This window comes from Callospermophilus lateralis, chromosome 6 (assembly GCF_048772815.1).
Source record: "Callospermophilus lateralis isolate mCalLat2 chromosome 6, mCalLat2.hap1, whole genome shotgun sequence".
NCBI classification, from domain to species: Eukaryota; Metazoa; Chordata; class Mammalia; order Rodentia; family Sciuridae; genus Callospermophilus; species Callospermophilus lateralis.
In genome coordinates, this window is record NC_135310.1 from 64794345 (window position 1) to 64811856 (window position 17512).

Below are 17512 nucleotides of genomic sequence, written 5' to 3' on the forward strand. Positions count from 1 at the left end.
GACGGAGTAGGATATATGCATTCTCATTGTTCAGCAGTGGGCATATAAATTGATAACACCCTCTGGAAAGTAAATTAGTAATGGATATCAAGAACATTAGAAATGATTTGAATCAGTATTTGAATAAAATACTCTTAAGTAATTTCACTTCTAAGAACCCCTTGCAAGGAAATAGAGATAGACACAAAATTACATATACCACTTATATAGATTATGACAGGTTCAAGGCCTAACTTTGGTATCCAGTATATGAATCATCAGATTTATATTTTAATGACATGAGGAAAATATTGTGTCTCATTCTATTAAAAATTTTAAAAAGTCAGGAGAGCGCATATGCCCAAATATAAGGCTAGATATTTTTCAAAAATTATCCTCTATGAAAAGATTCATCTAATATTAAAAGCCTTTACAAAATATCTTCTATATGGGATGGTTTTTCAGCAGTGAAGTCCTGATTGTGGAGGATACAAAAACTTGAAACAATTTCAGTACATGTATTGGAAAATTATAAATGTCACCTGATTAAAAATGAGAAAAAATAATTAAAAGTAGATCAAATATTAATTGTGTGTGTGTGTGTGTGTGTGTGTGTGTGTGTGTGTGTGTGTATATGGTGCTGGGGATTCAACCCAGGGCCTTGTTGCATGTGAGGCAAGCACTCTACCAACTGAGCTATATCCCCAGCCTCAAATATTTATTCTTGAGATACGACCTCATAAAATTTTATGTCAGATATCATGTTGAACTTTCTAAAGATCATTTGAAAAAACAAAAACAAATCAGTTATTGGTTATATTTTCCAAAAATAACCAAATAATCTTATTTCTTACTTTAAAGAAAAACAAGAAATAAGCAGCAGATCAACAGTGAAATTATGTGATTTGCAATGGAAAAACCAAAGTCATGAAAGTCCTGTGTGAAAGGAGGTGTCTATTAGAGAGTCTATCTAGACAGTTCAGATTTAAGTATTTTCTCATTCCAGTAATGTCCATTTATAGGTCTCCTACCCAATATATTCTGTAGTCTATCAGCTTGTTTTATTACCATTTTATAATGCCAGGCATACATTTTGCAAGGTTTGGCTTTGGAAATTAAAAACATAAAAAAAAGAGCTTATTTAAGAACATGAAGATTTATTTTGATTTTTATATATTACATTTACTTTTACTGATAAATGTTTCAAGTGCTCAGTTTTTTTTTAGCGAATGAATATTATTGAATTTTAAAAATAAAACTTACTGAAGTTTAGAAAAAGACATAATATAATCAGTTTATACTTGTTTTCAGCATTCACCTAAATGAGGTTCTTTAGAGGCAAGTTCACTGTTAACAAGTCATTGAATTAGGCCCAGAATACCAGGGACTTGAATCTTCAGTTGGATACATTTTCATGAAAGCACATATGTTAGTAGCTTAACATTTAACACATTAAATTTATTTTTTCATAAGTGTTGATAAGCCACAGTGAAAGTAATGATTTCCTTTATTGTTCATGGTAAAAATCTCCATGTAAATGAGTACTCTTTTCAGTAGCAATGTATGAAAACCTGATTTTTAACTTAGTCATATGAATTTTGGACTCTTGATTACTCACGTTTGTTTATCTATATGAAAAAAAAATAACTTCTAGAATTCCTTTTGGGATTTTAATTAACCCAGTCTTTAGAGCTAATTAAGTTTGTTGTATTAAAAATTTGTTTTTGGTATTTTTAAGGCTGGCTTGAGTCTTCGTAAAGTAAACAGACATGTAGATTTTCCACTTACGCTTGATTTAGCACCATTCTGTTCTGCTGCTTGTAAGGTACAGTATATTAAGTTATTTAACTGACCTGCAAATAATATGCTTTAAAACATATCTGTTTTGTTTATTAGGCCATGCTTTTGCACTTTTTGTTTTTGTTGTTGTCATTTTAAAAATAAGCTGCTCCTCTGAAAGGAAATTTTAATAATGAAGGTAAACCAGTAATTTTTTTTTTCACATTTAATACACTGAATCTGACTTCTGTCCTTTGAGACAAAGATGAACAAAGCATGAGGCATGATAATGGCAAAGATCAAAGCTGTACTTATCAGCTGTGTATAATACTTCAAAATTGTTCATACCTTATTAGGTATAGAAAACAATGTTTAATAATTGCTTGTGTGTACATGTAAGAATTGTTGAGATAAAATTGACTACTAATGGGAACCAAACTATTATAGGGTAACATAATGTCCTGTTCAGGTTTTGTGGTTATGTAGTAGAATGCTTTTTGAAGTTAATATTTTTAGTACATTGACCAATCAAAACAAAAATATTTTAAATGCAGTTTTCCAATGAGTCTAGTTTATCTGCTGTGGGATACCAATACTATCTGCAACTAGTAATACTTAATATTCCTAAAATTTGGTAATGTGGTAAATAATAATGAAATTTAGTAATTTTGCTTTTTTTTTTTTTTTTTTAAACTTGGGGTACTAGGGATCAAATTCAGGGTCTTGCACATGCTGGGCAAGTGCTCTGCCACTGAGTTACATCTCAGACCTCTGTGTTAAATTTATGGGAACAAACCGGGTCCAGTGGCACATGCCTATAATCCCAGTGACTCAGGAGGTTGAGATTGTAATTTAGTGCGATCCTGTTTTAAAATAAAAAATAAAGAGGGGCCTGGGTTGTGTGGCTCAGCAGTAAAGTGCCTCTGGATCCAATCTCCAGTACCAAAAAAAAAAAAGAACATTACATTTTTAAAGTGCCTGTTGTGAATTTTTAACATACACAAAAGTAGTCAGAAGAGTACAGTGAACCTCCAGCGCCCAGCCCTAAAACCTTATGGCAGGTCCTCCCCCATCCACATGTTCCTTTATGTTCTTCTCTGTTGTTAACATTTAATCCATAAATATTTTATTATGTATTTCTAAAAGGAAAGACATGCTCCCTATCCTTTTTGACATAATCACAGTATCATTTATTGTAATTTCTTCAATCATCTAATCTTTATATTTCTAACTATTTCAAATGTGATTTTTTAGAATGAATTGATAACCAAATAAGGCCCATAAGTTATGAATGAATGATGTCTTTTAAGACATGGCAAAGTTTTGTTTTGTTTTGTTGTTTTGTTTTTGTTTTAGGGTTTTTTTAAATTTTGTTTTGTTTTTGTTTTTGGTGCTGGGGCTTGAACCCAGGGCCTTGTGCACGCAAGGCAAGCACTCTATCAACTGAGCTATATCCTCAATATTTTCAATGGGTAGTGTTTCCTTTCCTGCCTGTCTCCTCTCTCGTAGTTTATTTGTTAAAGAAACCAGCTCATCTTTCTTGGAATTTCCCATAATTGATATTTTTATGATTGTTACCCCTGTCATTTTTATTTTTACAGATAGGTAGGTAGACCTAGAGAAGGCTGAATATAATTCACATTTAATAGCAACTCCCCTCCCCCACCATTTCTGGTAAGGCTATTTTATAGGGATTGTTCTGTTCTTTTGTCAGGAAGCACAGCATATCAATTATCCATCTTTGTGTGATATTAGCAACCAGTAATGCTCAATACTAGATCCATGAGTTCATTAAGAATTACAGAATGGTGGTATTTTAATTTGAACTTTTAAAAAAATTTATTAGCTTGAATATGCAAAGAGAAATTCCTTTCTTCTGTTTAGTTGTCTTATGGTATAATTGTTATAGAAAAGGCAGGATAAATGTTTGATTCTTTCTAAATCATTTTTTTCAAAATAATGAATTATTTCATTAGTTATTTCCTCAAACTGTGATTAAATTACAATATTCTGATTATGGATTCATGGATTTAAATACATATGTTTCAATTCATTACGTTGTTCTTTTTAATCATGATCTAATGTATCCAGTGTATTGTACCCATATCTGACCACTGAAAATCACTACAAGTTGGCTTCTGGATTCTCGTGACATGACCCTAGTGTTCTCTCTTTATGGATTATGCCATCAACTGAATATATTGTTCATTTGTGTATTTTCAAATTTCCCTGCTTAGTGTTTATTTTTTAAAATTTAATTTTGTTTAATCTTTAAATAAAATATTTACATAATTCCCAAGCCAAGTGTATCAAATGTACTAAACAAGATAAAATTAATCCATTTCACCTGTTTATTCCCTCCTTTTATAGATTAACATGTTAAATTATGTTTTATTTTTGTTTTAAAATATAAGCAGATGGGTATGCATATTTGCATCCTCCCCTCTTAAATAATGGTAGTTTACACCATGTGTCCTTGTTTTCTACTTTATTTTTAACATTACATCCTGGAGATTATTTTATAGCAGTGTTTAGAGATAGTATGCACTTTGTTTTCCCTCCTCCCCTTTCTTCTTTCTTTTCTTTCTTTCCTGGGTATTAAACTCAGGGCTTTGATTCTGAATACTAAATACATGCTCTAGCACTGAGCTACTCTCCAGGCTGGCACTCCATTTTTGAAGCAGAATTGGACTGGATGCGTCATAGTTTATTCAACCATTTCTTAATTGTGGACATTTGAGTCTACATCAGTCTTTTGATATTACACATAATCCTGCAACTAATAGTCTGGTATATGTCTTTTTATATTTTTTCTTATGTACCTGGGATACAGTCCTAGAAGCAGAATTGATGAATCCAACAGTAATACATATGTAACTTAGCTATATAACATGAAATATCCTTGCCTAAGGGTGGACCCATTCATATTCCCCCATGCAACTTCTCAGCAAGCAGTCTTTTTCCCTGCAAACCAGCCAACAGAGAATCTTATCAAGCTTTTGCATTTTTGCCAGCTTAATAGGTATAGGGGAAATATCTCAGTGTCGTTTTAATAATGCATTTCTCTTATTTTAAGTGGGATATACATTTACCTTTTCTTATAAGAATATTTCATTAAATATTACTAATTTGTGTTTTTCCTTTTTTTAAAAGAATGTAAGTGTGGGAGACAAAGTTCTCTATGGTCTCTATGGCATAGTGGAACACAGTGGTTCAATGAGAGGAGGGCATTACACTGCTTATGTGAAAGTGAGAGTACCCTCTAGGAAATTATTGGAACATATCACCGGAAAGAAAAATGTACCTGGTATGCCATATTAAGTATATTTTATTCTTAAAAGTAAGGTAATTTACTATTTCTTTTTTGGAAGGAGTAAGATATTACCTCAGGTGAATTCACTTTATCAATGTTTAATGCAAGTTATGTCTTAAGAGTGTTTAGATAATTTGAAAATCTTAATTATCATAAGACTATACTCTTTTTTAAAAAATTTAAAAAGACTATACTCTTAGGTGATATGAAGTGACACATAGTTTTCAAGGTTTTGAATCATCATGTATTGCAGTAGAATTACTATTTTACTTAACAATACCCAAATTTTTTGAAGACCCACCTGGTCCTCAGAATACAGTAGGAGTTGGAAATTTGCTGGCTTTACTTATGAATCATCAAATTAACTTTAGCTCCTTCCCTTTTTCAGTGAAAATGATTTTTTTCTCTGAGCAATTAAGTATTTACAAGGCTAATATTTTGCTAGATATTTAAATTAAAGTTCTGTTAACTGAGGATAATTAATTATAAAACTCATGCTTTGAAAGAATTGGTTCATTGTGGAAAGTGTTTAATGCAAGCGGAAACAGAATCCGAGAATAAAATCTGCCAGTAGATAAGTGTACTTTATAATGAACATGTTGCTGTTTATATTTAGAGAACACAAAACATGCTTACTGTAAAATTTTACTTCTTTTTTTTTGTTGTTGTTAGGTTTGAAAGAACCAGATAGTGAATCAGGAGGCCAGTGGGTCCATGTTAGTGACACTTATGTGCAGGTGGTTCCAGAATCGAGAGCACTTACTGCACAAGCTTATCTTCTTTTTTATGAAAGAATATTGTAATGATTTGTTTAATGGCAATGATTACTTACATCACTTTTATTTGAATGCTGCAGTGGTAACCATAATATGTAATGTGCCTTTAGTCTTCTCTTTTACATTGGAATAGCATGTCACTAAATGCTCCTTAACTTTTTCACCATTTTGGTGAATCCTTTTAAAGTAAACTAAATTTACTCTGTGCTTTCAAATTCATATTTTTAAATGTAAAAAACTTTTTTTTAAATATTTGTCTTTAGGGACAAAATAATCAAATTTTTAGTGGTTGAGGAAGTCCCTTTCTGATATGGCTCATTATTACAAACATTCAGAAATAATACTAGCTAAATCAAATCATTCCTTAATATAGTGTTTCCTAAATGCATTACCACTTTCCAGATCTCATGTAACATATACTGTGCTATATTTACTAATTTTAAAAAAATGTTTTAGCCTTTTTAAGCCATGGTTTTGTTTTGAGCAATCATATTTTACATTTTATGTACTTATTTTTTCTAATAAACATTAAAATAAATTTAAAACTATTAAGGAAAAATTACTCATCCATGTACTACACCACTTAAAATCATCTCAGGGCTGTCTAGTGGCATATGTGTATTATTGTTTAGAAAACATTGCCATAACTATATGAAGTAATATCTAATATAACATAGTTACTTTGTCATATTTTATATAATTTAGCCATATAAAAAGGTGTCACTGTAATTTTGGTAGTGTGGGTTTACAAATAATGTGTTGATTAGCTTATAGCTTTGAGGTTTGGGGAATATTGAAACATTTTATAAACAAACCATTTACATCTTATTCATGATAGAGTTAAACATAATTTTCAAGTTTCTGGCCAAGATCAAAATATAATTATAGATAACTGACGTGGAGAATTTATAAACAGAAGTTGATAATCCCTTTTTGATCATTGGATGTCTTTGAAATATAAATTAGCAAATTATGTTTGTGCATAATAGAGAATTCTTATACTTAACAAGGAATACCTTCTATTTCTGTATTTAAGTAAATATTAAACATGGTTTGGGGGTATAAAGAAACCCCCACTTTTTTTTTTCTTTAACAAACATCTTTTAAAAGTTCGGGTATATTTCAGTTTTTACTTTAATGAGGCACAGGGTTGGCACTTCTGTTCTCTTTTAAATAATTAACAGCAAAAATGCAGTATCTCCCCCACCTCTAGAACACAAATTATCAAGCTTTAAAAACTTAGTATGAAAATATTACTATTACTCAGGCTTAAATTTCAAAAAATCATGGCAACTTCAGTGTCATATTATTGAATCAAAACATAACTTCATGGTTCTAGCATCCTAATCATTAGTGCCAATGAATGATATATAGGCAAGTGTCAGATATTTTTTTTAGAAGGGAAAAAAGGATAGGAATAGTGGCTGTAGGTAATGTGTAGAAATATTTTACCAAGACTGACCTTTTTTTAAGATGTACATTATCAAGGTTACCAGTGCTACCTTTTGATACATGATTGAATAGAATTGTAGTTAGTGTTAAAAATGGTGGTGGTATACAAAATGAAGAGCTTTAAAATGTCATTGCATAAAATCTGTTTTTAAGCTGTTGAAATTTCAGTAGTAAAATTTTTTTTGGTGGCGGGGGCGGGGTGGGTGTACTGGGATTGAACTCAGGAGCACTCAGCCATTGAGTCACAACCCCAGCCCTATTTTCTGTATTTTATTGAGAAACAGGGTCTCACCAAGTTGCTTAGCACCTCGCTTTTGCTGAGGCTGGCTTTGAACTCACAATCATCCTGCCTCAGCTTCCCGAGCTGTTGGATTATATGTGTGTACCCCTGCACCTGTCTACTAGTATAATTTTTTTTCAATGGAGAAATACATTTTTGTTAGTAGGATCAATTTGTTGTGTAAAAGAAGTTTTTAGTATTTTCTATTTAGTTGTAATCCATTAACGATGAAGATTTTATTACCAGAGCAATGATTTTTTGAAAAATATTAAATTTATTTTTTCTTTTTTTGAATTAGCCATCTTGGTAATAGCAGTTGCCAACAAGCAATGTCCCCACCATGAAATAATGTCACCTCATTCATTTTGACTATTAAGTGCCATTTTGACTATTTTCACTGGATAGGCACCCATTTTTTGTTTCAGATAGATATCTAGATGAGGCATCTGTACCTGCCATGGGTCATGTACTGTGATGACACTATTTTATTATCTTTTAAAATGGAAAGATGGATATATATAGATTTTAGACATTATTCTACCAGTAACTTGGAAATCAGATGTTTTTATTTTCATTTCCTTAGGTATTAAATGAGCCAATTCTGAAATCTATTTTCTTATGGCCTGGAATTTATGAAATGTTTTTTTCTTGTCATCTGAAAATAGGAAAAACTTGAGTTTGAAACCTAGGTCTTTCTTAAATGTAGCTTTTGTAATAGAGCATGCTGAATTCCATGAGTCCTGTTGTGTTTGTTGACCGGGGAGAGGTACTGGGGATTGAACCCAGTGGCACTCTACACTGAGCTATATTCCCAACCTTTTTTGTTTTTAATTTTGAGTCAGGGTCTCACTAGGTTGCTGAGGCTAGCATTGAACTTGCAGTCCTCCTGCGTCAGTCTCCTGAATTTCTGGGACTACAGGCATGAGCCTGTCTGAGTCTACTTTTAAATTTTTGTTTTCATTTTGAATTTTTTCAAAGCACATTTGCAGGGATATTAAATTGTGAGACTACTGTAATAACAATAGTTTCTGGATTACCTCAGGAAACAGTATAAATAAATTAGAATGTTTACATTCAATACAACTACCAGAGTGTTGAGTGAATACATTTGTGAAGTAAAACAGAAGTTTGCTAGTTCTGTTTAGAAAGTTGTTTACAAGGTATGTCTAGCCCCAGATCCTTCTAGTTTTTCCATATTTAAAATGATAACATTTTGATTATGTGCCAATTATGTGAATATTTTGACATAACCAAATATACATATACACCTAAGTTTTTATCATTTAGTATTTTTAAAAATTTATGTGAAGACAATCTCTTTAGTTGACTAAAGAGAATGTTAACTGGTATCAATTAAAAGGATAGTTTATGTACCAGCAGAGCTATTTTACTACATTTAATAGCTCTTAGTTTGAATGTGTAATGACTTTAACCAGTGGTTTTATGCAATAGTTAAATAAAATTTCCTGAAGATTAATGAAGTGTATTATCCCTCATCTAATTTTTGTAGTACAAAGTAACATCCTCCCTATTTTTCTTTATTTCATAATTTATTTTTCTGCATGATACATGATCAAATAAGCTTAAACCAAAATGTGCAATAAAAATTGAACCTTTAGATAGTGTCTAGTATGTTATTAAGAAAGACTATTTCTATATTTTAAATGTTTTTGTTCATGTAGAAATTATCAGTTCATTCTGTTTAAAAGATACAGGACTATATTTTAAATTTTGAGTATTAAATTCATAATGTCATTCCTACTGTTCTATCTTTATTTTTTTTGCAGTGTTTTTAGAAAATAGTTATGTAATTTATTGAGCATTATTTTGTTGTTACTGTATAAACATCATAATAAATATTAAATTCTTATTTATCTTATGTTACAAGACTGGTCTTGGAGTTTTTGCACTGCATGTTATTAACAGAATACTTTATCTATCAACATTGTACTTCCTTGTGTTTTAGTCCCTTGGGCTAAAAATATCATGAACTGGTGACATATTAACAACAGAAATTTCCTACAATTCTAAAGGCTGGGAAGTCCAAGATGAAGTTGTCAGCAGATTCAGGATCTCGTGAAGGAACACTTTTGATTCTTAGTGTTTTCTCACTGTTTCCTAACGTGGCGAAAGAATCAAGGAAGCTCTCTGGGCCTTCTATCAATGTAGAGGTTGGGAAGGAAAATCTTGACATTTGTATGTTCCCTCCAAAACTTTGTGTCCCTTTTATTGTTTGATATATAATTTCAGAGGTTCAAGTAACCCCTGAAACCATTTTCATACAGTTTTTTCAGTTACAGCCACACAAAATGGTCCAAAATGTTTGCATTCCTCTATTAGGATAGACGGGTTATGATGATGAATCCTGTTCTTAGTATTATTACACAACAAGTTATTCTTTGCTCACTTAAAGTTTACTGTGAGTCTAAGCAATCTGCAAGGCAACTGTTTTCCAACTTGTAACTATAATGCAGGCTGATTCAGTCTTTGGCAACACCATTTCAACACCAGGTCTCTTCTCTGTGGCAGGGGAAGAGAGTGCTAAGAGGTCTTGCACTGGTGATTATGTTCTTCATTTTGGACAAAATTGGTCACATGACTCTGCCTAACTGCAACAAAGGATAGATAGGAAAGAGGAAATTTCCCATGGGCTCAGTAGAAAAGGAGATAGGATGTGTGAGTTTACTGAGGTGTCTACCACAATCCACCCTTCTGGTCACCAAATATTCAGCTCACTCTTTTTCCAAACATGGAACACAATGACTTCCTGTTCAAGGGACTGCCCAGAATTCCTGTCCATGCAACACTTTATCGTCTAAAACCAGGCTTTTGCCCCCATTCACCTGGAGACCCAGAAACCAAAATGATGTGCTCTGTTCTCCGCATGCTTAATGGTGGTGGAAGAGATGGAACCATAGCCCATAATCAACTTTCTAATCGAGAATGGGGAAGAATGGGAGATAGTGTCAGGGTCCTGTTTGGGGGATATGTTCATGACTGGACGTTGTTCTCTGTCACCCCCAGACTCTATCCTCTGAGAGGAGAGTTTATATATATAAATATATATTTTTTAGTTGGGCACAATATCTTTATTTTATTTTTATGTGGTGCTGAGGATCAAACCCATAGCATGTGCTAGGCGAGTGTTCTACCGCTGAGCCACAACCCCAGCCCGGAAGGAGAGTTTTTAAAAATTAACTTCTATTGGAATGACTGCTGAAGAATATACAGTAATCGGGAGTTGCACTTTTTGTGTGTGTGTGTGGATCATTTCTTAGATGATTGGGGCTGATTTTTTTTTTCTTTTTAATTTGGAATAGTTGCACATTCTTTTAGTCAAGTTCATGGTTGTCTTTCAGAACAATTCTTAAAAACTTAGTAGGCATTGCATATTTCCAGTCAGATCCATGTGCCAGTATCCATACCAGAGTTTTTTGAAACATATTTTTGGGGTTGGATATACATTTTTCCCTTGGTGTTCTTTGGGGATTGGTTCCAGGCCCACCCCTCTCAAATCTAAGGATGCTCAAGTCCCTTATATAAAATGGCATAGTATTTGCATTAAGTCATCTCTAGGTTACTTAAAATATCTATTGCAATGTAAATGGGTATGTAAACAGTTGTTATGCTCTACTGTTTAATGGTAGGGAAAAATAAAAAGTGTTTGTTCAGTACAAACACAATTTTTTTTCAAGCATTTTCAAGATGCAGTAGGTTTGGTTGAATTCATGAATGTGGAATTTGGAGCTAGGGAACCCTCAGGTTAAAAAAAGCCAATTAATTAATTGTATTACCTTGCTTTTTTGTTCCACATGTTTTTTTTTTTTTTTTTACTTTGTGGCAGTTCATTTATAAGATTTGGTGGGAAAAGCGTACTTTTTTTTAAGAGAATTTTTTAATATTCATTTTTCAGTTTTCGGTGAACACATCATCTTTATTTTATTTTATGTGGTGCTGAGGATCGAACCTAGTGCCCTGCAAATGTCAGGCGAGCGCATTACCACTTGACCCCACATCCCCAGCCCGGAAAAGCATACTTTTAACCACATTTTCACACTCAGGCATTTTTTTTCTCCTCCAAGTGAGTAAGAAGTTAAGATTCCATACCTTTAATTAATCCATTGAAAAAAATTCCAAAATAGATGAAAAATTTATGCCTTTACTTGTGACCCTTGGTATAAGGCTGAGTTTTTATGATCTTTTGTCACTTAAAAGCATTTTTAAATTTACCTCTTCCTTTTAGGAGTAACGCTATCTTGCACAAAGTTCAAAATTTTGGGTTGCCATTAGTCTATCCTGTTGTGATCTCACAAGCCACCCATTTTTTTCTGATATAGATAGATAGATGATTGATTTTTTTGTTTTGTTTTATTTTTTGGTACCAGGGATTGAACTCAGGGCTCAGGGGCACTAACCATTGAGCCACATCCCCAGCCCTATTTTGTATTTTATTTAGAGACAGGTTCTTACCTAAGTTTCTTAGTACTGTGCTTTTGCTGAGGCTTGCAATCATTCTGTCTTAGCCACCGGAACCCCTAGTATTACAGGTATGTGCCACTACGCCTAGCTAGATGATTGATTTTTGAGGTGAGGTCTTGTTTTGTTGCCCAAACTGGTCTCAAATTCTTGGGCTCAAGTGATTCTCCTTCCTCAGCCTCCCACACAGTTCAAACTAGAGACCTGCACCACCATGTCCATTTTTACTTTTTCTTAGAATACCTTGCCAATTGCTTCCAAATACCATCTACCACACACTAGTGTCTTGTTTTTCAATCTCTTCCCCTAACTTGAAATTCATTATATGTATTATTTCCCCTCTTATTATCATGGGCAATAGTTTTATTTAATGTTTTACCACTGTATAATGTGAAATGCTATGTTTGTAGGCTCCAATGTTAGTTTTCTATGTCTACCAACCAACCTCTAAACTGATATTTCTGTTTTAAGCTAATGCTTTTTATTACAGGTTTTTCATTTGAACAACACCCAGTTTCTGTTACAAATATCTCAAGTTAGGTTAGCTTTATTCTATATAAATGATTCCAGAACCTCAACCACTTATTTTTTTGTCATTGTAAAGTCCTTGGAAGATTTGGGAATTTTTCTGGCAACTTTCACCATGTAGCAACTCAAAGAGATACAAGCTGATAGAGGATTTGCCAATCCTCCAAAATATGCATTATTTGGAACTTGTTACAGTATCTGAAATATGCAGTCTAGTGACCCTGTAGCAGGTCTTGTAAACTCAGGCCCCAAAATGACTTCATCACTTAACCTATAGTGCAATGGCCAAAACTAATTCATGAAGTCCTCTTACTTTAAGAGAGCTTAGAAGTGCAATCTTCTGTGTACTGAAAGTACGTGGAGAACCAGGTATTAGTGAACAATAATATGGAAACAGTAGCTTGAATCATAAAATATTTTAGATAAGAATATGCAGTCTTTCTGCAGTCTAACCTAAATGACCCATACCTGCATAAATCTCAGCATGGTCTATCATTAAATAATTAAAATTGTTTTTGTTATTTGTGGTGCTGGGGTTCGAATGCAATGCCATGTGCATGTTAGGCAATCTATTTCCCCAGTCTAATTATTATTTCATGTCCACCTCATACTTCATTATGCCAGAAAGTCTCACTACTTTCTAAAAGATGCATAAGTAGTTACTGAATAATTAAAAGAGTTGCAATTCATAATATTATAGTATGTTAAATATGCTTATAATGTGCAAGAATACATATAACAAAATTTACCATTTTAGCCATTTTTAGGTGTATAATTTAGTAGCATTAAGTACATTCACATTGTTGTGCAAACCACACCATCATTTCCAGAATCCTTTCACCATTCTGAACAGAAACTCTATACCCATTAAACTATAACAACTCCCCACTCCCATTTTCCTCCAATTCCTGACAATCTCTTTTCTACTCTCTGTATTTATCTATTGTACCTAGTGTAGATACCTCATAAAAGTGGAATGATACAATATTTATCTTTTTGTGTCTGGTTTAATTCACCAACATGTTTTCAAGGTTCATCCATATTTAAGCATGCACTGGATTTTTTTTTTTTTTTTGGGTACTCAACCACTGACCCACAACCTCAGCCCTGTTTTCTACTTTTTATTTAGAGGCAGGATCTGAGTTGCTTAGCACCTTGCTTTTGCTGAGGCTGGCTCTGAACTCACAATCCTCTTGCCTTGGCCTCCGGAGCCAGTAGGATTACAGTTGTGCACCCAGCTGTACTGGAATTTTGTTCTCTTTTTAGGCTAAATAATATTCTGCATATGTATATCATAACTGTAAATTTTTGAGGTTTAAGATGTGGCATGGACCCTAGTAGCATTATAAAGGTTCAAATATTGAAAAGCAGGAATAGTTCCTATTTCTGTATTTTTTCCATATCTCATATCAACATTTTATTCCATTTTACTTTAAGGACAATTTCTCTCCATGAGCCAAGGTACTAAAGTATATCTTTCTCTAAAATTTCCTACCTCCAACACTGCAAACTGGAAGTTAATCTAAAAATTAATTTTCAAAGTCCCTTGATTGTTAGCAGATACCAGATACCCCTGGCAAGATGGTGGCTGCTAATAGCACTTGATAATCAAGGTGCAGGATGACCAAAGCACAGGAGTTCATATGTGATAGCTGTTTACACAGACACTTTATCACAACAGCATACACACTGAGAAAATTTGGGGTTGAAATACACAGTATTCCAACATTTATGTGTTGTCACCATCATGTCCTGTTACAGGGAAATTCTGGAAGAATGGTTAGGGAAAGGGAAATGGAATGAAACTCATTTTTGATCTGTAAATGGGATTGCTTAGTGTATTATTAAACTGGCACCAAGGAACAAAAAGTGAAGCATTTAATCATCCGCTTCTGGCAATGGATATCCAAAATGATTGGCTTACATTAAGGTCATTGCTCAAAATATAAATCCAATCTGCCACAGTCTGGCTGGGCACAATTTAGGAGCCACTTGTCAAAAGAAACGAACTTTATTTTTAGAACCACACACACCAAACAAAACAGCTCCTCAGGAAAAAACCTTCAGAGCCCAACTGCCACCACCGGATTCCCACAAGCCTCTCAACCTCCCCCACTCCTCCTGCTCTTGAGGCCGATTGGCTGGGTCGCATGGGCGGAGCCAAAAAAAGTCCCCAAATGAGCAGCTCCATGGTCTGAAAGGGCGGGGAAACAGCCCAATGAGCATCACCAAAGAGGAGCCAATCAGTTGGCAGCTAGAAGTTGCTGGGGCCGCTGTGAGCCAATCATCAGCTGGCAGCTGGAAGTTTGCTGGGGCCCCTTCGGCTGTGGCTCTCAACACAATCATTTGACAAATGTAAACATTTCTGTGTGTTCTTCACATGTGGAGTACAGAAGTGGGAAAAAAAATCCTGGCCCCCCAAATTACCTCAATTTTACAAGGGAAATAAGCAAACAATTACAGGATGATTATAGGCAATAGAAACATGATAGGTTTCACTGATAAAATATTTCTCCAATTAAATGTTTCTCATGAAAATAAACTTGGAAAATACAGAATACCAGAGATAATTACTAATAATGTGGTATACATTCTTAGTTTTTGCTCCATAAAGTGACTTTTAGAAGCATATTAGATTGTTTAGTAGTTTTAGTTGTGCTAGCTTGTAATCAAGGAAAGGGTCAAAGAAAATGAGTTTCCTTTTTCCTTTAGTAATATCCGCATGAACTCATCCTGGTTAGTGAACCTCCATAATTAGTGAACTTTTCTCCCAAAATAAATTTATATTTTGATTTGAGGACCAGGAGTTTTTTTTTTTTTTCCCCTGCTGACTCAAATATTTTATGGCCAGAAAGTTAAGGGAAATATAAATATAAATATAAGGGAAATATAAGATAAAGCCAAAGTAAGAAGCAGTTCAAAGTTGGAAAGCAACCTATGAAGAAGATGGGATCAGTTGAAACAAGTAAGTGTGCATGTATTCTGAATAATTCCACTTCTTCCTCTTTTAACACCAGAATCCAGGCATCTTGGCTTCTCCTGACATTGCCTCCAGCCTCTTGCACTCAAAGAGTTCATCATGAGGGTTGGCCAATTTGGAGAACCTTGAAGTCTACCAGAGTCAAACCTAGAAAAGCAGCAAGCCAGGCAAAACATTCAGGCATCATGCTACAGTATGCATTTCCTCCCCCATATTTTTGTTAGTGCATTATAGTTGTACATAATGGTGGGGTTTGTTTTTATATATCTGTACATGCATACAATATAATTTAGCCAATACCATTCCCCATATTTCCCCTTTTCCTTCTTTCCTACCTCTCCTAGTCCCTCTCCTCTACTCTGTTGATCTCCACTTGATATTCACAAGGTTTCCTCCCACCCCTTGTTGTCACATACAAACCTTTCTTTTCCTTTTTTTTCTTTAGCTTCCATGTATGAGAGAAAGCATACCATGCTTGACTTTGAGTTTGACTTGTTTTGCCACAATGTTCTCAAGTATCCATTTCCCTGCAAGTGACAGAATTTCATTCTTCTTTATGGCTGAATAAAACTCCAGTGTGTGTGTGTGTGTGTGTGTATCACATTTTCTTTATCCATTCATCCATTATCACACACTTTAAGATGGTTCCATCAGCCATTGTAAACTGTACTGCTATAAACTTGGTTATGCCAAAGTATGATGACTTTTTCTCCCATAATTCTAATGGTGCATTGTAATTGTACATAATGGTGGGATTTGTTGTTACATATTCATATATTCACACAATATAACAATATAATTTGGCCAATATTCTCCACTATTTCCCTTTTCTCTCCCTCCCTGGTTCCTTTTCTCTACCGATCTCCTTTTTATTTTTATGAGATTCTCCCTTCTTTTCCTTTTTTTTCTCTAGCTTCCACATATGAGAGAAAACAACTCTTGACTTTCTGAGTTTGGCCTCTTTTGTTTCAGATAGCGTTCTCAAGTTCCATCCATTTTCCTCAAAATTATAGTTTCATTTTTATGGTTGAATAAAACTCCATTGTGTATATGTACCATATACATTGTGTATATGTACCATATACACTCAACCATTGGACACCTAGGCTGGTTCCACAGTTTCACTGTTGTAAATTGTGCTGCTATAAATATGGGTATGTCTGTATCACCAAAATACGATGACTTTAAAATACCACGTAGTGGTATAGCTGGGTCATATGGTGGTTCCACTCCTAATCTTTTGAGGAACCACCATACTGATTTGCACAAAGATTTTACAAATTTACATTCCCCCAAATAGTGTGGGACTTCTTTTCTCCACATTCTTTCCAGCATTTATTATTGTTCATACTCTTTACGGCTGCCATTCTAACTAGAATGAGATGAAATCTCAGTGTAACTTTGATTTGCTAATCATCTTTTTTTTTTTTCTTTAAAGAGAGAGTGAGTTGAGAGAGAGAGAGAGAATTTTTTAATATTTATTTTTTAGTTTTCGGCAGACACATCTTTGTTTGTATGTGGTGCTGAGGATCAAACCTGGGCCACATGCATGCCAGGCGAGCGCGCTACCGCTTGAGCCACATCCCCAGCCCTTGCTAATCATCTTAAAACTTTTCTTTTTCATGTATTTGTTGACCATTTGTATTTTTCTTGAGACTTATCTGTTGAGTTCATTTGTCCATCTCTTAATTTTTATTTTTTTTGGTGTTAACTTTGTTCTTTACATATTCCACATATTAATCCTTTGTTAGAAGAATGCCTAGCAAAGATTTTTTTCTGATTCTGTAGATTCTCTCTTCATATTCTTGTTTCCTTTGCTGTGCAGAAACTTTTTAAATTCGATGTCATCCCATTTATTCTTGGCATTATTTCCTGAGCTTTAGGGGTCCTATTGAGAAAGTCATTTCCTGTGCCTATATGTTGGCCATACATTTTTTTTTTTTTCTAAG

General features: G+C 33.9%; 1 protein-coding gene across 5 annotated transcripts in view; it reads left to right on the top strand.

Annotated features, from left to right (window-relative positions):
- Usp45 (ubiquitin specific peptidase 45) overlaps positions 1-9362 on the top strand; it is an 80728-nt gene extending 71366 nt beyond the window's left edge. For all 5 annotated transcript variants that reach the window (XM_076858401.2, XM_077109645.1, XM_076858402.2 and 2 more), the window contains 3 exons: positions 1718-1804; positions 4912-5065; positions 5744-9362. In XM_076858401.2, the coding sequence (XP_076714516.1) occupies positions 1718-1804; positions 4912-5065; positions 5744-5874 (372 nt within the window). In that variant the 3' untranslated portion in view covers positions 5875-9362. The remainder of the gene's footprint in view (positions 1-1717; positions 1805-4911; positions 5066-5743) is intronic.
- Positions 9363-17512: the final 8150 nt, after the last annotated feature.